The sequence below is a fragment of the Xyrauchen texanus genome, chromosome 7, assembly GCF_025860055.1.
Source record: "Xyrauchen texanus isolate HMW12.3.18 chromosome 7, RBS_HiC_50CHRs, whole genome shotgun sequence".
NCBI lineage: Eukaryota > Metazoa > Chordata > Actinopteri > Cypriniformes > Catostomidae > Xyrauchen > Xyrauchen texanus.
In genome coordinates, this window is record NC_068282.1 from 15987280 (window position 1) to 16008667 (window position 21388).

At 38.2% G+C, this 21388-nt stretch overlaps 1 protein-coding gene and 1 long non-coding RNA gene across 2 annotated transcripts; one reads left to right on the forward strand and one right to left on the reverse strand.

Annotated features, from left to right (window-relative positions):
• Positions 1–774: 774 nt before the first annotated feature.
• Positions 775–14253, reverse strand: LOC127646679 (G-protein coupled receptor 84-like). The gene is made up of 2 exons (XM_052130483.1): positions 14092–14253; positions 775–3805 (listed from the first exon to the last, which is right to left on the reverse strand). Exons 1-2 carry the CDS (start codon positions 14202–14204, stop codon positions 2578–2580), a joined length of 1341 nt encoding a protein of 446 aa, XP_051986443.1. The 5' UTR covers positions 14205–14253; the 3' UTR covers positions 775–2577.
• A 1803-nt stretch (positions 14254–16056) lies between these two features.
• Positions 16057–19875, forward strand: LOC127647104 (uncharacterized). Its single transcript, XR_007970996.1, has 3 exons — positions 16057–16112; positions 18305–18360; positions 19416–19875. It is a non-coding gene; the product is annotated as an uncharacterized LOC127647104 (long non-coding RNA).
• The last annotated feature ends 1513 nt before the right edge of the window (positions 19876–21388 follow it).

Below are 21388 nucleotides of genomic sequence, written 5' to 3' on the forward strand. Positions count from 1 at the left end.
CAACAGGACAAGATTCCTAAAGGAATGTTTTCAACATCTTGTAGAATCCATGCCATGAAGAATTTCGGCAAAAGCGAGGTTTTGAGAGCAAAGGGAGGCCCTACTCAATATTCATATAGTGTTCAGTGAGTGTGCATCTGGAACACCTGTTATGACTTTTTTCACTGCTCATGAGTTTACATCCCTGTATTTATATAGCCTTCATAGAATGTTGAGATGTCATGCCAACAGGTAAAAAAAATAATCAAATGGGTGAAGCAGTCGATATCTGTTCACTTACAGGTGCCTAATATTCAAATGGAATGCTTGTTAGAATTGACACATATTCCACAGTGTAATGGATACACATTTAGTTTATATATTTGATGATTTACAAATTGGGTATGACATTTTCTGCTTTCTACATTTGGTGTAATCTGGTTGAGTATTATCCCACAAATATAATAACAGCAAACAACTTTTTAGAGAGTATTAATGAGAATTTTGAAGCCCTTTAACATGGTATTTTACTGACAACAAAATAGCTTGTTTTTATCTTACCTCAGCTTTGCTGTCACTGAGTGTGTGGCTGTTCCTTTTTGCAATGTTGAGATTACGCTGTAAGAATGTCTAAGCTTGTGAAATGCTTGGTTTACTAGCATTACGGTATTGTGTGTGTGTCCAGACCAAAGCGGAAATGTCTATTATTTGTGACTAAATATAATTAATAAGAGAAAATAGCTCTGTCAAAAATATTACAACACTGCTGGCTTTGTTTAATTTCAGTAACTTTATTTAAAATGAAGCAGTTTACACATAAAAAATAAAACTTATTTTTTTTATATATATATATCAGGCAAAACACTGATATCAATATGCATATATTAAGTCAAGTTTTTTATATATATATATTTGACATTATTTTAATAAGATTGTGCAAATATTCCTCAAGACAAAATGCAGCTATGGTTTCTTATTTAATTTGTAGATGGCAGAGCATAAACAACTGACAGATGTTTCAAACAAAAACAGAAAAGTAAATTGAAGAGAGTACTTAAAATCTTGGCTCTTGTGGTTTCAAATGTGAGGTAATACATGAATCTGTGACATTTCTGTTTGTTTTCACTAGTTGCCTCACTTTAAACTTCCATGTTCATTTGTAAATGAGGTTACAAATGTCCTTTATCTTATGAATCATGTTACAGCACACAATATTTCCTCTTCAGAAAAGGGGAAGTTTGTGTGAGTGTGTGCGTGTGCAGTGAAAAGTGACAGGACACATTTTCTTTCAGATCTTTGACAGAACTGGAAAATCCCACAGCTTAAAAAAGAATATCTTACAAAGAATTATATGTTTAATTACAGAAGCCTTCTTTTTAAACTTTAGAAGTACTCCAGAAAACCTATTCTAATGTGCAAAGTAGCCTTAATAGAAAATAGGAAATAACATAGACAATACAAAACATACAAATATCAGAGCACATTGAACATCTGGGATTTAAATCTAACATAAACCTGAAAATAACATTTCAGGATTTTGAGAAATTGTCAACAAAGAAGAAAAAAAAACATGTAAAATGAGTGACACATTTTTACAGTTCTGCTATTTCACTAGGTCACTAATGATATTATCTAATTTATGACATTCTTTGTACAAAAGGTCAAATTTCCTTGCTTCCATTGAAGTACACAAGATGGTCATTGGAACATTTCTCATGTCATGTTGGAATAACATGGGTAGTTATCTTTTGCACAAACTTGTAGACTCCATACCAGCTGGAGTGCATCCTGTCATTGATTGTTTTTTCTATTCAGATTTATTGTGTATTATTAAGATTATTAAAATTTTCATTTAAGATAACTAAAAGCATCATTGGGTAAGTTACTCAAAATTTAATCTGTTACATATAACTATTTAAAATTGTAATTCGATTATGGACAACTTCATTGGAAAATTAGACATACTCTGCACCACAAGTTTCTTCTCTAAAATGACTCGTAATGGACATACATATGAATATTATTCATGTTTTTATATATTAAACAAAAATAATATTCTTTTAGAAATGTGTAACCCTCTCCAGCCAGGTCTCCCAAGCAACCAAATTGGCCCGGTTGCTAGGGAGTGTAGAGTTAAATGGGGTAACCTCCTTGTGTTCGCTATAATGTGGTTCTCGCTCTTGGTGGGGCGTGTGGTGAGTTGTGCGTGGATGCTGCAGAGAATAGTGTGAAGCCTCCACATGCGCTATGTCTCTGGTGATAAAATGCACGGATTGACAATCTCAGATGCGGAGTTAAATAAGATTGGTCCTCCACCACCCCGATCGAAGCGAGTCACTACGCCACCACCAAGGACAATTGGGAATTGGGCATTCCAAATTTGGGAGAAAGAAAAGAAAGAAATATGTAACCCTAGCTATGTCCTTGGAATTAAATTAACTGAAAGTAACTTATCTGATTACATCTGAATTAAAAATGTAAATGTGTAATTAGATTACAGTTACTACAAGGATTGAACCCAATACTGTTTAAAAGGCAATAGCTTGGGGTGAATTACAGTTCTAGTTCAGTTTGAAATGACTTGTGGTGTACAAATCTTCATTTTATCCTGAATCGTTGAGATCTCCATATCCATGTGAGTGGCTGTATACCTTTATGTAGCAGGTCTTTGTAGGCCTGGTTAAACTGTCGATTCATGGCTGCGTACAACAAAGGGTTAATGCAACTATTTAACCAAGTAAGGTTTGCACAAATCATATGAATGACCTGTGGAGCACGGTTTGCCTTATCAGCTACATTCAATAAAATAAATGGTGCAAAGCAGCCGACAAAACACAAGAACACCGTAAAACACATTCGCGTCACACGTTTAAATTCGCTGTCCTCTCCGGTAGTGGCTGCTGGAGTTGTGGTCTGGATTTTGAGCATTGAAGGCTTTGCATTGTTCTGAATGGTACTTGAAGTTGTCTTAGACTCTTGTTTAATTGTGTGACCCTCAGGATCTCCAGAGTTCTCAAGGGCTTTGTTATTGTGGTGCTCTGGTCCAACGGCACTGTTGTTGCTGATCTCACAGCTTTGAGTTGAAGCTCCAGCACTGATTCCACTGTCATCAGTCCCCTCAGGTTCAGCCTGCTTGCGTTTGGATGAGCGAAGACTGGGCCTGTACTTCAGAAATGCTTTAGAAGCGATACGGACCTTACGATAGATCAGAAAGTAGAACAGTCCCACGAAACCCAGGCCGAGAAAGAAGTAAATGAAAAGCAACACAGTGGTGTAAGGTCGCCCCTTTGTGCGATGGAAACTACAGGTGCACACCTGTGGTGCAAATACATAGACGGACCAAAGGGGACCAAAACTAGCCAGACCCAGTGTCCAGGATGAAATGAGGAGCAAAGCAATACCACGTTGAGAGAGCAGCAGACGAGCAAAGCGTGATGTGCGATGAGCAACAACCAGGTAACGACTCATAGCGATGAGACATAACGTAATAATGGAAACACTGTTAGATAGGAACAGGAGAAGTCCAAACATCTGGCACCAGGTGGCTGTGCCCCTCCAGCGCAGGTGTAGGTAGGAGTCAACGCTGACTGGCTGAAGCATAGTGCAGTAGAGGAGGTCAGCGACGGCCAGGTTTACAATCAGAACATTGAAACGCGTCCTCAGGTTGGTATCAGTTGCAAAGGCGAGCACTGTCAGAATATTCCCTAATGTTCCTACTATGGTGACAGCTGATCCCAAGAGGACACCAAAATAGCGGTAGCCCTCCACCGATGGGGAAGCACAAGAAAAGGAATTGTTTTGCAGGTGATCCGTGGTGTTCCACATCCTGAGAACAAATAAAAAAAGTAACAATGTGATTAAAACTTTTGTTCAATTTTACAAATTAAAAATACATGTAAAAACCTTGTGGTCTAGATCTGTGGTTCTCGACTGGTGGATTACAAAACAAAAATGGTTGGAGGATAGTGTCAAGGAAAGCAGGGAAAAAACGATGCTATAAACAAATAATACAAATAATAAAAGCGCAACTAATCGTATAATCGTGCATAGTTAGAATAGCAAAATAAATAGGCTTGTCAACATCCCTTAACTTTCGTTACTTATGTCAAATGTTGCATTCTATTAAACTATACTGTATTTTGTATACTGTAAACTGTAAATATCACTTGGCAGACGCTAGCATAATTAGACTTTCGCCAACATGGACATAACATACCCTCATTCTCGAGATCCATGAACAAACACTATGCAAGGTAAAAAAAAAAAGAGCATGACCCAGACCCAGACTATAATAAATACAGGTTTTGTGATTGTAATTCTTAACTGCTGAGAGCATGAAACTATTAGGACATTTAGAATCCAATAATAAACCAATCAATAAACTTCAAGATTTTATTTTATGTGTATTTTAAATTCTGTACCAAATAATTTTTGGTAATTGTAGCCACTTGATGTCTGTGGAAAGAACAAAAGGTAGTCACAAGTATAATTACAACAGAAAGCAAGAATGGTGTTCCAAAAATAATGTTTAATTTTGTAGAGGTGACAAATGTGCAAATAAAACAATGCTTGAGTAGAATGAAACCATGGTCATAGTGATAACAGAATCATCACCTCTCAGTTGACATATGTTAAAGCTGACATTTAACAGCAAGAACTCTGTTCCTATTTTCATTGTGTGTGTGTGTGTGTGTGTGTGTGTGTGTGTGTGTGTGTGTGTGTGTGTGTGTGTGTGTGTGTCAGAAATAATATGGTATGGGTTTCCCGTTTTTTCTTCTCTGAATGTCTCGAGTTAAAGCTTAAATACCACTCATCTGTTCTAGAATATTTTGTTTAATTTATATAACTAACGTAGAATCTTTATGTATGCTTTCTCCAAATAAGGTCATGTTTAATGTTATTGGATAATGTAGTTAGTGCTGCTTTTTCCTGTTCTTACAAAGATATATAATGCTGTGCTGAACAATAAAGTACGAGAAATCTTTGACGCATACTCCGTGTCTGTGTCATTAATTTCTCTCTTCGCGAGAATCTGGATCGAGACAACGACAGCAGACCTGACTTGATACTCCAATCCTGAAAATTACTAATAATCAAAATCAACAACTGTTGAGATACTAAAAACAGCACCCACTCACCTCCCTAAACAACGTAGGTCAGACTCCTTGCTCTCGAGCACTGCTAAATAATAAACACCCTCATTTCACACGTGCTTAAAACACTTTCATCCCTCGTGTTGTTCCTCTAGTGGTGGTTGGCTTATTGCGCACATTTCCCCGCCACTACTAATTGGAACATACCATTTAAAAAAAAACATAGCTCTTGTCTTCTCATTCTTAAATTATATTATAGGCATAAATAATGATTAAGGACGAGAGTTAAAAGGAAAATTAATAAATACATACAATAAATAGGACGGATATTAAAAACATTTACACAATGAAACAGTTCAGATTTCCTAATATAGATTAAACAAACACTTCCACATTAGGTGTGTGCTTCCTAAATGGTTTGCTAAATTGGTTTCGCCCATTTGCTAAAATCAGGAAATCTAAAATCAGCAAAGCCCAATGAATAAATAATGACTGAAAAAATTTAATGAAATTGTAAGATTTAGAAGTTCATATTTCATATTTGGAAGTTGTAATGCTCAGAATTTAATATAATTTATATTTGAGTAATTTACTAGGAATGTATTTGCAATGATTAGTCAGTTAATTATTTACGTGTTTACATATTTAACACGGTCAGGATATTCTGCTGAATCTGCCTCTCTGATTCTCTCATGTTTACCTCAGTCTAAGTTCTCGCTTCTGATTGGTTAGTTCAGTCACGTGGAAGGTCTGAACAAGGAAGTGTTGTAGTTGTGATCGGTGTTCAGTAAAGTACTACTTTGGAAAGTCCTCCGTCTCCATTCTGTTGTTTATTATCAAAAGGAGTGATCCACCACCACATACAGAACCGTCACGTTACATTTGGTGGCAGCGTGGTGTTATTTTGGTGGTTTTGGCGCATTTGGTGAGTTTTATTCCTACGAACTGTGGATGCGTTCACTTTTTTTTTGTGCCGTCTGGATTTTACACTCTTTGAGAGCAGTGGATTACCTGAACACTAGTTGGAGATATTAATGGACTTTTGCAGTATTTTTTTTTTCTACTTTACGTGCTTTTTGTGATTTTTGGACTGAATATTTTGTCACCATGTCGGCTGATGAAAGTGAGGCTGTGCTGCAGTCTCCTCCCTCACAACGACGGTCGAGCTGCTAATGTTACATCGACAGGTGCTGCTTCTCTAGCCACACACGCTGTCTCCGGTGCCCTAAAAATTGATCTTCCACCTGCTTTTAAAGGAGATGGGACTGAATCATTCACAAGTTGGTCTCGACGTTTTGAAGTGGCAGTGCAGGCTATGAGTTCAACTGATACGGATCTGCCTACGGTGATGGCCGCCGCCCTCCCTACTCGCCTAGCAGATGTTGCATTTCTGTATTGGGACAGCCTTCCTTCTTCAACACAGAGGGACTATGATTCAGTAAAGGAGAAACTAAGGGATGTTTTTGGACCAATATACTCCCTGCCATTCTTCCAGACACATGTGAATGCTCGACCTCGTCGACCAGGTGAAAGTTTGGATGTGTACAGTGCTGACATCACTCGTCTTGTACTAGAAGCCTTTCCCAACTATGACCACAATGCACTAGAGGGTGAAAAATTTTGCCGCTTTGTTGCTGGCTTGGACCCAAATCTTCAGTCAAAAGTCCATGAGCTGGGTGCGGAAGATCTTGAGGATGCCCTGCGTATCGCCAGCCGCTGTGAGAGAGCACGTGCAGCGCTCCAACTGACAACTGTAGGGTCTCTACACACTCAATCTTCAGAGCAGGTAGCTATGGTTCGTCCAAAACCTACTGATGACAAACTTCTGCATGCAGTTGAACAGCTGACTCTTACTGTCAACAGCTTACAAAGTGAAGTACACCTGTTACGAGAGAAACACAGTTACCTGGCTCAGCGCGTAGACTCCAAACTTCAAAGGTTTTCCTCCGACGATGCTCGATACAGTGCACGCGGTGTCTCTCCACAACCCTACCATAACAGACAACACCATAGAGACAATTACTTACCTGAGCAGCATCATGGTCAAGATTCAGGGTCCTGCTATGAACATTGTCCTTCTTCCCCTGTTCCTCAGAGAGACCGTCAATGGCATGACAATGACAGACGTGACCGGCATCGCTCTCCCTCACGCCAGTCCTATCAGTACTCCAGATATGGTCGCCATGACAAGGATGACACAAACAGATACAGATGCAGCCCTAGTCCTGCTTCACAGGGAAACAGAGATGCAAGTCCACACGCTAGAGGCAGTGTTCGCTTCCAGTCTCCTGAAAGATACCCACACTCTGGCTCCAACCGTCAGGGAAACTTCCATTAGCTGCTGTTGAGGGGCAAACATCAGCTACTGTCTCACAGCCCCAGAATAATTCCCCCAAGTTAATGCCTGACAAGAATGACTCAAACCCTGATGATTCTGTCTCTTCTACAATCTTGGCTATTGTTGAGGGCATTGAAGTTTGCACTTAATTGACTCTGTTCTACTGTCTCCATTGTAGCAAGCTTCACCCAGCATTGAGAAAACGTCCCATGACTTCCTCCTCTCTGCCAGCTCGCTCAGTCAATAGACAGTGCCTGGACATTTTAGGCAAGTTAACGATTGGAATCAGACTTGGACATCAGGTATGGCAACAGGATTTCGAAATTCTCAGAGGTGCTTGCCAGCCAGTCATTCTTGGTTTCGATTTTCTATGGAAAAACATGCTCTCCTTGACATCAACAACAAAATGCTGCAACTTTGGGACATGAAAATTCCTCTCCTGCCCAAAGGACATGAAGTGGCCGCCTGCTGTAATGTGTCTGTGCTAGCGCCCACTAAGATTCCAGCTATGAGTGAAACCCTTATCACAGCCTGTGTGTCAGCTGCTACACCTGCTTCTCCCATGCCAACTGACTACTATGGTGTTCTTATGCCCAACCCATCGTGTGACGTCATTGTGGCACATTCTCTCAGTGAGGTTCAAAATGGCACAACTGTTGTTCGAATCTTAAATCCCTCCAGAGATGACGTTGAGCTGCATTCAGGTCAACACCTGGGTGAGTTTCATTCGGCTTCATCTGTTGACATCATATCAGGTGGAGGGACAGAGTGTGCAACCTCCCCCGTTCATGATTTATCTCCATCTGTCCAGATAAATGACAGCGACCTGTCACCTTCCCAAGCTCAGGCTCTGAAATCACTGCTTCAGAAATACTCAGCAGTATTCAGTAAACACTCAGAGGACAGAGGTCGCACGAGCATCATCAAGCATCAAATCTGCACCGGTGAGGCCACACCAATTAAACAGAGAGCCTATAGAGTGACACCAGACCAGAGAGCTGAAATACAGACTCAAGTTGAAAACCTGTTAAAAGCAGATGTCATTGAAGAAAGCTACAGTCCCTGGGCTGCGCCAGTTGTGTTGGTGCGCAAGAAAAATGGCACATGGCGTTTCTGCCTGGACTACAGAAAACTAAATGCAGTGACAATCAAAGATTCCCACCCTCTTCCGAGAGTCGACGACGCACTGGATGCTTTGTCGGGCTCTGCCTGGTCTCCACAATGGACCTGCAACATGGCTATTGGCAAGTTGAGCTGCAGGAGGTAGACCGTGAAAAAACAGCATTCACAACAGGTAGTGGCCTTTATCACTTTAAAGTTATGCCAATGGGTCTCACCAACGCTCCAGCCACATGCCAGCTTGATGGAAATGGTACTTCGTGGCCTCCCATGGGAAACCTGCCTTGTGTATTTGGATGATGTCCTCATCTACAGCCGTTCTTTCAGTGAACATCTCCAGCACCTGGAAGAAATTCTCTCCAGATTCCAGTCAAGTGGCCTGAAGCTGAATCCCTCAAAATGCTGTTTTGCCAGAGATCAGGTACACTTTCTGGGCCATGTTGTATCCAAAGACGGCATTCAGCCAGACCCGCGAAATGTGAAAAGTGTTCAAGACTGGCCTATTCCACGGTCAGCTACAGAATTAAGAGCATTCCTGGGACTTTGTTCATATTACCGTAAGTTCATCCGAAGCTTTGCGCATCATAGTGTTCCCCTGCACGCCCTCACAGAGAAGAATGCACCTTTCCAATGGACTTCTCAAAGTCAGGATGCATTCACTTATCTGAAACATGCACTCACAAATCCTCCAGTGGTTGCATTCCCTGATTTTACTGTGCCATTCTCCCTCTACACAGATGCTTCAGGCTCTGCTATTGGTGCTGTGCTTGCTCAGAGACAAGGGAATCAAGAAAAGTGGTTGCTTATGCGAGTCATGTCCTCACAAAAGCAGAAAGAAAATGGTCAACATATGACAGAGAACTCTGGGCCATTGTCTGGGCCGTGCGACATTTCCGCCATTACCTCTACAAACAACCCTTTGTTATTGTCACTGACCACAAACCTCTCTTGGGTCTCAGAAAAATACCCATTGACAATGACAGAACTGGTCGTCGTGCACGCTGGGCTCTTGAAATTGATCCTTTTGAATGGACTGTAATTCACAAGGATGGCCACAGTCACCTCAATGCAGATGCAATGTCACGTCGCCCTGCTGACATCAGATCAACAGAGCAGAGCACTTGCTCCAGTGCGCTTGGTAATTTACACTCTGACAAGAGACATTCTAGTCTGAGTCCTGTGAGTCTGTCTAGTCCGGTCAGTTGTGTAAATCACAGCCTCTGCAGTACGGATACAAAGACAGTTTGCTGTAACCTGACTGGACCACAGCCTCCTCCAGCATCCTCACAGTGTGTTTCACAGTCTGTCTCCTCCACATTTGTGCTTCAGTTCCCTGAAGAGGATTTCAAAAAGGAACAACAGCGGGACTCCTTACTGTCAGAGGTCATTAGCTGGACAGTTAAAGGACAGAAACCACCATACTGGTGCATGAAAAACGCACACTTGCTGAGAAGGCACTTTGGCACGAGTTCCACAGACTTATCTTTCATAATGGTGTACTCTGCCGTAAAGTTTTCAAACCATCCACAACATCAGTGCTCCATCAACTAATTGTCCCTCATGCTTTGAAAGACACTGTTCTGCAGATGCTGCATGGAAATCCTGTAACTGGTCATCTATCTGCTGATAAGGTCCTGAAACGTGCTCAACAACTGTGCTACTGGCCCTTTATGTCACGTGACATCAAGTTGTGGTGCAAGCAATGTACTCCATGTGACGCCAGACGGAGTCCCACACCTCATCAGAGAGCTCCAATGAAAACAATTGTTGCTACTGAGCCATTCCAAAAGGTTGCAGCTGACATACTTGAGCTCCCCATCACGAGTCGTGGCAACAGGTATGTGCTTGTTGTCCAAGATTATTTCTCCAAGTATGTTAACCTCTATGCTATTCCAGACCAGCGTTCCATAACAGTTGCGAAATGTCTGTTTGAAAACTTCATCTGTGAACATGGCATTCCGGAAATGCTTCACACTGATCAGGGACGTCAGTTTGAGTCTGACCTGGTAAAACATCTGTGTGACCTGCTGGGCATGCAGAAAACACGCCCATATCATCCTCAGTGTGATGGCATGATTGAGAGGTTCAACAGGACACTTATTGATCAGTTAGCCAAGACACTTCTTCAGCAGCCTGGTGAATGGGATGATTGCCTCAACCAAGTTGCTTTGGCTTACAATACTAACCCACACTCTACAACAGGTTTCACACCATTCTTTCTCACGCATGGTCACGAAGCCAGGATGCCGGCCAACATGCTGTTACCTAACAACACACCATCTTCCTCGATTACGGGTTCTCCTGCTGACTATGTTGCACAATTGACACAGAAACTTCAGTCTGCTTTCAGTTCTGCTGCATGGAACAGAGATTGGGCCCACAATCAGCAGAAACGACAGTATGACAAGAGTGTTAAGCACACTCCCTATGTTCCTGGAGACCTTGTCTGGTTAAATGACCCCACTAAAGCAAAACAAAAACTCGCTCCTCAATGGAAAGGCCCCTTTGAAATATTAGAGTGCCTTGGATCTGATGTGGATTCTCCTGGAGTGACATACAGGATTCATTACTTCCTGGATCAGTCTGATAAGTCCCAGATTGTCCACTACAACCGTCTCAGACCCTACCATGCTCCTGTGCCAGATCGTGGACATGAGACACCTACATGTGACTCTTTGCAGTCTCAACTTCCTTGTTTGACTGCATTGTCAGGTGCTTTGCCCTTTACGCCTTCAAAGTTGGCAGCCACAAAGAGCTACACTGTATCTGGCCACCGCAGTACTCCCTCATTAGTCCCTCCTACTGGCCATCCACAACCCCGAACACAGCCCCAATCCCGCTCTCCCCTGACTCAGTCTGGGTCTGCCCCCCCCTTTGGCTCAGTACACCAGTTTGACACTGTCCCCTCTTCTACTCCTCAAGCTCTTGGTTCTTTGCTACACCCTGGGAAACGTCCAGTTCGACCTCCCAGATTCCTTAAAGGGGTCATGACATGGTTTTTTTTATTGTATTATTATGTTCCCTTAGGTGCAATTATAGTATTAATATATATTTTTTTTAAGAAAAACTTTTAAAATCTAGTGATTTATGACCTTTTCCCACCCTGTTTCTCATCCTCTGATTCAAACAGTCTGTTTTGGGGGCGTTTTCCATTTAAGACTTCAGTGTTAACGCCCACTGTTATGATTGGCTAACGTCAGTGCCTATGTATCAATTATTGACGCCCCAGCCAGAACAATATGCAAGTAAACTAAGTAAAAACACTGTGATTATTCATAATGAATGAAATTGCGCTTTAAAAAGTAGTTTAAAGTTTAAAATAGATTACTTACAGTTTAGCGTCGTCGTTGTTCCCAGAATAGTCGGCACGGACTTATCTTTGAGCAACAGATTTCTGGCAAAGCCAGCATCATATTGAGATTTGTTCTCAAAACAGTCATCCTTAAAATGTACAGAACAAACGCTTAAGTTAACACTGCCGTGACTGGGTCGTCCGCAAAAAATAAACTGCATCCATTTTTCCCTGACGTCTGGATCTTTCGGCAGCTTATTCAGAGGTTTTGTTTGACCACAGCCAGGAACAGCACATCTGTGTGGCATCGTAATTTTCCTGTGCACAAGTAGTCTCTGTCAGAGCTCGCTGTCCATCGACTGAACACTTGTGAGGCGCACGGCGATACTGAAATGAGCGTAGTTGTCTTGCGCTTATAGCGTAGTTATGTTGTGCTGGAGGCGGTCATATGCAAACGCTGTTACGTCACTTCTAACCGACACGTCACTTCTAACCATGAATCCAGAACGAGCTGTATTTTGAGCTTGATTAAATAAATGATTCGTTTAGAATGGGGAGGACGTCTTAAAATATTAAACTTGCAGGACGTTTTAATGATACAAAGACCTCTTATATACCAAAAGATCAAGGCAAATTTGGTTTCTCATGTCATGACCCCTTTAAGGACTATGTCCTGGAGTGACACTGTTGCATTCTTGTTGTTGTTTAAATTTACGTGGTTAGTTGATGGGAAACGGGGACGTTTCTTTTGTGGGAGGGGGAGGAAATGTACGATTTAGACATATTTCATATTTGGAAGTTGTAATGCTCAGAATTTAATATAATTTATATTTGAGTAATTTACTAGGAATGTATTTGCAATGTTTAGTCAGTTAATTATTTACGTGTTTACATATTTAACACGGTCAGGATATTCTGCTGAATCTGCCTCTCTGATTCTCTCATGTTTACCTCAGTCTAAGTTCTCGCTTCTGATTGGTTAGTTCAGTCACGTGGAAGGTCTGAACAAGGAAGTGTTGTAGTTGTGATCGGTGTTCAGTAAAGTACTACTTTGGAAAGTCCTCCGTCTCCATTCTGTTGTTTATTATCATAAGGAGTGATCCACCACCACATACAGAACCCTCACGTTACAAAATAATACCCAAGTTCTTTGAACATTGTTTAGATCATGTGTCTGGAGACTGGCCCACAGGCTCTTTATTACAATGTCCACAATCTAGAACCAAATACAGTTACCTACTGATCTAGAACAATACGTGGCACATTTCTGTAGAATGCAATATATGAAGCCAGTGACCCTTATGCACAAACATACATTTTATGCAAGTGTTTATAGACCACCTGTCATTTAAAGAGCTGCTTTATGGGTTTTCCTTTTAACTGGATTCAGCAACATAAGATGTGGCATCACTACCACATCCTGTTTTCTGAAGCACCTTTGAAAATCTAATTTCAAGATTTCTAATTTTAATAGATGAGTGAGTTGTACTGTTAGCCTAGGTTATTTAAACAAAATTTAACCAAGCAATATGGACATTTCAAAAAGGGTGCCACATTCAAATGATCCAACTTTGTATACATTTTTGAGGGAACTATTTGCTGTCACTCAAGCAAATAATAATAATAAAAATTAAAAAAAAACATAAAATCTTATTTTGCCAATGAAATGTATTTTAACAAATCAATGGGAATGTTTTCTATTAATGTATTTGGAAAGTACAGAATTCTTTATGTCCATGATTTGTTTTAAATATGGTCATAATACAGCATTCATATTAATTATAAAAGATGATTTTATATTAATTTAAAAGAAGATTGATTATAGCATGTCAAACTGCAGGATGTCAACTTACCAAAATAATTTTATGTCAACAGTACATTTACGTGAGTAAAAAATGGGTTACTCAACATGTGCAATGCATCATGTAATGTGTCAAGAAACACATCTTGATGTGTAATGTGAACGTAAATACTAAGTGCATCCTATAATTATCATTAGATGAATGTAATTTGTATAAAATCATTTCAGATTAATTTGGCTTGACCGATTTGAAAGGACAAAAAATAATTGTAGTTGAGCTATACCTCTCACAAACCATATAAACTATGTTTAAACTTCAAGCATGTTAACAATAAGATTTCAAGGTGAAAAGCATACATTTTTTGTGGTAATAATTCCACTAGCAATTATTAGTGGCATAAAGTCAGAGAAAAAAATCGTTAGTCAAATAATTAAAAAAAATATATGATTTGGGCTCTCTGTGGCTTACCTTGCAACCACTCTGGTGTCGGTGTCCACTGAAACTCTTTTCTCTCGTTCTGTTTCTTCCTTCCTTCCTGCTTTTATATCTGTTTTCAGAACCCTTTTCTGTTCCCTTTTCATTCAATGCAATTTATTCTGACTCTCAGCCTATGTATGTCTCTAAACTCTGTTTTAACAAATTCACCAGCCACACCTTCACTGCTTCCTTCAACCCCCATAGGCTGGCACTGACATATTAACACATCAAAGTATGTGGGTGTGTTTGAGACATCTGTGCTCAGATGTGAGATCACTGTGAGCCAATTGTTTCTCAATCCTGGAAGAAGTTTACACTGTCAGGGTATTTCACCATATGAAGAAAAATTGGAAAGTCAGTGAAGAAACAAAGGCAAGGACTTTTCTAGTGCTGATGTTTCTCTGTATTTTTAGATGGAATGTATTTTTATATCTCTTCTGTCCACTGAATCATTAATTTTTATATAATGTTTGTCTTATGTCACAGGTTATATGCAATGGATAAATGCACTTGGCTGATAAATGGTGGTCACTGAATCACTCGAATTCTGCACATTTATTATCTGGTGTTTGGATATACTTGTATAAGAAACTGTATCTACAGATCATGATGGCACATCTGTTCGCTTGAGATGCCTGATCTGATCCCCTGCTAAGCATGCTTTTCAACTAAATGATTTTCAATAATTAATATCAAATTTATGGCAGGAATAATGCTTTTTTTGCTTTTATATAATAACACACAGCACTCTATTTGAACAAATATCACTCTAAAATTAAATGTTTTTTTTTAGCCACAATGATATTGGGGTTAGGCTATATTCCAACCCTGCTTCAGTAGCAGTGCTACTGTAATTCTAAGTTTGAAATTAACTGTAAATGTGGGTGAGAGGCAAGTTATTCTATCATGCTACAACATAACATTTTCCCTGACAGTATGTCAACAATCAAGTTGTGTGTCCTGTTTTCTCCGTTGGCTGTTTAGAAAAAACTAGCGATGTGAGGTTCTTGATTTAATTACTCTTTTGAGTCGGTTCTTTTGAATGAACCCCTTAAATGTCTTAGCAAAATGTTTTGAATCGTTTTGCAATTCATTCAGAATCATTTGATTAGAAAAGCTCAGTTGGTCTCTGAAAAACCTAAATATCATATACAGTGTTGTTTCTAAAACAAGGTCAATCAAATTTATCTTGTTTTAAGGATTTTATTTTATTAATTTTTTTTAGATATATTTACAGGAAAACCATACAAAAAATATTATAAAAATTAAGAATGTTGCCCCAATATCAAAGGTCTTACTAGAAAAAAAGAAATTATGATCCAACGTGAATTTTTTTTATAAAAAAAAATGATAGTGCCTAAGAACATTGCTAGAAATGGCATTTTAGCTTAGAATAAAGCTGACAATTTACACAAGCTTTATTTCTATTTCTTCTGCTCCAAACTTACTTCTCTGTCTGGTTGTATGAATGTAACATCATAAGAAAGTATTTCATCACTGTTCAAATGTACTTCAGATTGCATTATTTATTAGCATAAATATTTTCCATCTGAAAGCACTAAATATTAAATGATATTTAATAAAACCCCATGACAATAAAATGCAAAGTAATCTCTTCAGTAATCAAAATACGTTTTGAATGTAATTGTATTCTAATTACCAATCATTTAAATTGTAACTGTAGTGGAATACAGTTACTTATATTTTGTATTTTAAATACATAATCCTATTACATGTGTTCCTTTACTCCCCAAACCTGGCAGTATGGTATATCTAGGTACCATTATGTTAACATTTGATATAATTAATTGTATCTGTTATGTGTGTGGACGAAGACAGAGGCAGACGAGGAGGTGGGATCTACGTGCGGTTTTATTGAACAAAAGTGAAAATAAACAGACAGGAGCAAAGGAAATAACCACGATGGGTAAAACGAAACTAGAACACGAAAACACAGGAGGAACACGGAACTGGGAACACACGGCTGGAATGAACACGGGAAGACGGGCAAGGTAGGCAAAACAACAACATCCAGACACATCGAAACAGTAGAAACATAAACCTTCAACGAACGACAAGGAGTTGAGAACAAACAGGGTTATATATACACACACAGGATGTTCACAAATAACAAACAGGTGCGAACAATGACATCGTGTTGAGGACCGGGAACCATGGTGATGGTGACATGGAAAACATGGGGCAGACAACCAGGGAATCGTGACAGTATCATGGTACCAACACAACAGGCTACATTTTTTAAAGATAATTTTAAGAAACTCAAACTACTAGCGCTGTGTCATGTAAATAAGTATTTTAGAGATTTTAAACGTTTTTAAAAGTATTTTAGAGATTAGTTGTCTTTGACAGTATGCGTTACACATCTGGGTAGTTTTAAACATCTTTCTGTGGTACTTATTTTGGAGATATGTTTTGTTTTCTAATAACATTCATTCAATTACTGCTGACTACTTTTAAAAATTGGATTTAGTGTTCTAGTCAGGTAGTATTATTTGATCATAATCTTCCTTATCTGTTGCATTTATTGAGAGGAAACAGGGATGTCATTGTTTAAATAAAACTTTAATTATCCAGTTTATTTCTGATTTTTTCGTTATAAAATATTTATAAAAGTTATAAATGACAGGTAATTAAAATACCAGCATTACCTGCATCATACCAACAGCCCAACCACAGCCAACCTGATAATTAGTACAACAGCCCTTTTGCATGTGTGATATTGTTTCATTGTTGCAGTGAATTTATTTGATATGTTTCAGTATTAATAACATGCAGCATGACTATGGCCAAACAATTTGATATTTTAAATGTACTTACAACACTGTGAAAAATGTGTGCTGCCTTGAAAATATATCTGGACCCATCATGACCATCCCACTTGGAAAGTTTTGGAGCTCCCACTGGACACAGCCACATGCAATGTCCAGGTATTACACTCTACATATGTCATTTAATTCTAAATTGAGAATTGATTTATTTAAACAGACATCTGAAGTATTTTTAATACATGAAACATTAGGTTTTTCTCAAGTTTCAATACATTGTTTTGGTATTAATTCTTACTATTCACATTTGCTCACAGAAAAAAAATAGCAGAAGAGAGATGGCACAAAAATTCAATCAGGTTCAAACAGGTTCAGTGTGTTAGGAATGAGGAGATGACTTCAGGAACTGCTCAAGCATGTTCTGTGTTCAGTCATGTGATTGTGTTAGGTTTTATTCACCTCCTTAAATTTGCCCTGAGGCAATGCTGTCTAAAACGAATTTAAGAAATGCATCCATATGTATCCCTTGTCTTGCTTATTTTCAATTTATGACACACGCATGCATATGATGTTTTCGTCAGTTTACCCACTTTCTTTCCTCATGTTATATTATTATTATGCCACTTTTTATTATTTTGATTGGTCCATTCGCAGTTTATCAATATGTGTTTTCAGTCTGAATAAGTGAAAGGAGAGACGAGGCCTGGCCAATGAGATATGAATGGGTTTAAGAGTGTGGTTGGAATGATTGAATGAAGTGAGATGAGTGTGGGACTCCAAGTTTGCATCATGAACTTGCTGGATTAAACAGCTGCCATAATTGCTTCAACCAACCGAGGACTGCGCAAGATTTCACAGTTCTAAGTCTTTGGGAGATTCTGTATGAGTGACGAAGAGGGAGAGTTTTAATTCGAATGATTACAAAAAAAAAACAAAAAACATTGCCAATCACTTCTTTTATGTGAAATAGCAATTTCAGCAGTCTTCAAAATTTCTCTTCATGTGTTCCACAGATGAAAGACAGTCATGCGGTGTTGGAACAGCATGAAGATAAATTAATGATGCAGAATTATTCAATTTTGGTAGATTTTTATAATCATTTCTGCTGAATTCCTCCTACCTGTTTAAGCTGTTGTTGGTTCATCTTTCTTCAAACAATTACTAATTTGTTATTAGATTTTAGATTGTTATTCAAATTCATGACGTGGCAAAAAAGTTCCTACTGGTACATCACTGTTTTATATTAGTAGAGCGTTTAAGCTTTTCTCTATTTTCATTCGGTAATTTCTTTTCTTTTATTTTTCTTTTTTATTACACTTGGTCCTTAGAAAATCCAATCATGCAGACTACAGTTCTGCAGACTGAGTTTTATTTTTAACTGTTTGTGATCTCCCTCTTGTGATTTTTCCCATGAATAGGATGACGTACATCTCACTTCCACCAGAGGGCTGTTGTTGTATTGTAACACCTCTAGGTACAGTCTCTAAAGATCACCTGCATCCAAATAAATAAATAAATATGCTTGCATTTTTAATCTTACTCTGTGCATGCAAATCTTTTTATCATTAATTTAATCTTTATAGCTTTTGGCATACTAAGGAAGTATGGATATGGAGCAAAACTCTATAGTTTGTAGTTTCCATATAGAAAATATGCCTTTATTTTTATTCTTTTTATAACAACATTAAAATTATTATTATATTTAGGATAATTAGAATATTTATTTTTCTTATGAGATAAAGCTGAATATGTGTTGTCAAATGTGGATTCAGAGCAATCATCCATGCTGTCAATAAAATAAACAAAATAAGCCAAAAATATTTTATTTTAACATTAAAAATATATTATATTATTATAATACTTAATTAATATTGTGGATTATTTTATTATTTGAAGATTAGAGTTAAGATTAGTAATTTTAACTCTTTTATTATACCAAATTATTATATTAAAATAATTATTATGTAATTATTGTATTTTTTTCTCAATACAAATCTGGTGAAGCCCTGTCATTTTATTTTGTGTGGTATTGTGTCACTTTTTTAAATTTCTCCACTAACTTTTATTGGTAACAAATGTTTGAAATTGCACAAATGTGTGAACCTGCAACTACTTTCACAATGCAAGTGAACCACTCTTGAGCTCAGTGCATTCACCTGTTTACTCTGAAGTGCACACAGACATGTAGACTATTCCAGCTTATTGGCAATCCGATTTAAACATGAAATCACACAGTGCACATTTTCATTCATAAATAATTTAGTCATAATGGTTTCATAGACTCACCATGATATTGCCATTTTAGATATGTTTACTTAAAGTATCACTCTATCTTGCACTCTTTGGATAATACTTAAAAAAAATATTTCATTTTATTATTCTGTATAATTACAGGCATTCGGAAAGGCATTATATGTACCTTTCCGAATAAGGTTTTCTGCATTGGGCACATCCCTATTATGTTGTAACATGTTCAGTTTGATCATCGACAAGTCCTGTGACTCCCGCTCCTACTTTATGTTTTAGCAGGTAATATACATCAACAGACAAAAGAAAACAATGCTCGTCAAAACACTTCATGGTGACTTTAAGTTGAAGTCTGAACCAAGACCCAAGACCTTGTACCCAAGACCATGTGGCCCGACCCAACCACCACAGTTTTAAGCACAAACCCTACCCAACCCCAAAATTGCTCACTGTCTTTATAATTTTTTTCTCCAAGCAAGTAAATTTGTTGCAATATGCTGTATTATATTTAAGCTGTGTAGACAACATTTGTAATAGTATAGTAACAGTAAACATACACAGTTTTAACAAGACATGACAGCTTCTTAGCACACCACAGTAAAGGGGAAAAAACATTAGCTGTACCCCAAATGACACACTATGCACTGTGCACTTACACTGTACACTATGCAATCTGCAATCTAGTTTATTAATTTTCAAAGTGTAGTATTGTCCCGAATGGAAAAAATTTTTTTACTACATGGAGGCATTTACCGTTTAACAGCTGATGCAAGTGACGTTTCAAACGCACACAATGTGTTACCTCTAGCTTTATGGTATAAGCCAAATTCAGTTCAGTATATCTAACTTTAAGTTTTATCTCAAATAACGTACATATTCATACAGTGTGGGTGGGTGATGATTGTGATAACTTGATATGCAAGAAGTACTGCAAGAATTGCAATGCACAGTAATGAGCATAAAAGGGGTTATTCTGTTCATATGTAAACGTTGATACTTTTATATAGTGAAGTGCCGTGTAAAGTGATAACCTGCTCTTGAGATCAAAAGAACCCAGTTGTTTGATGACGAATGTTCCTTTATTTGAACCTTCACATTACCACATCATTTGGGCAAATAGGATCTATGGACATGCTGTTGATCAGCAGGCAATGTGTATAATTAGAATTGTAAAATTGTGCACTTGTTTCAAAGTGGCAGTTTTCCTCTGGAGGAAAAGTTAAGACACCTAAATGCTGGCTATAGGAACTTTATCAGCATTTGATGCAAAGAGATAATTGTGGGAGAGATATAGTTACATTTTTGAGGCCAATGAAATGAGAGGGCTCTGTCTTCATCCTAGACATGCCCACAAAGCACGGCCACTAAAATGTACACCCCTCAAAATAAAATCATTAAATATACCGCAACTTTAAAGTCTTTTTGAATTCAATCGTACTGCCGTATCATTAGATGGCGACAGTGAGGAGAAATTTAATGAAAGCGAACAGGAGAAGAAGCTAGAGGTATGCTAAGCTAATAGGCAAACCATTTAGCTTGTAAGCTAACTGGAGAAAACAGAACAGATAAATGTTTATCTGTCCATTTATATGCTTTTTATTATTGAATAAGTAGAAACTGTACAAACACATACAGGAATAGAGTAAAGAGCCCTTTACAAAATGTCACATTAAACAAGTATTTTCAGTTTACCATTTATATCTTCTGTTTAATAATATGATATTTTACATGTAATAAAGTTTTTATTTTTTATCATATTTAAAGAGTTAATAGAAAATTAACTCTTTAGAATTGAAAAAAGTGAAACCATATAGGCCTACAGTGGAACTGACTGTAAATGAACAAAATGTCAACTCTGAATGTTTGAAACCTGCTACAAATCAGCATGAGAAAAAGCATGAAACCTGTGAAAATCAAGCTGGTGACATATACAGGTCAGCCTATTAATGTAATAGGAGCAGCTTACAGTTTGTTGATATTACATACCAGGTGCAGAGAAAAATACTTCCTCTCATCGTAGTAGATGGAGATGGCCTTAGTTTACAGGTTGGAACAGATACATTTATGTTGGGGTGAAATAAAACATTTGAGAGCAAGGGTAGAAGAAGAAACCCTTAAAGTGACACTGCAGAATGTGTAACAAAATCATGAGGAAGATCTAAAGGAGGCATTTGGCACTTTAAAAGGGGCTAAAGCTACAATAGCCTACATATTAACCCCTGTCCACCCCCAAATTTTATTTTGCTTGAGATCAG

What these genes read in the sequence shown, in the direction of transcription:
- LOC127646679 (XM_052130483.1), bottom strand. Translation starts at nt 14,204, where the DNA reads ATGAAAAGGGAACAGAAAAGGGTTCTGAAAACAGATATAAAAGCAGGA. An exon ending in GACACCAGAGTGGTTGCAAG is followed by an intron (nt 3,806 to 14,091) that starts GTAAGCCACAGA and finishes ATTTGTTCTCAG; the next exon opens with GATGTGGAACACCACGGATC.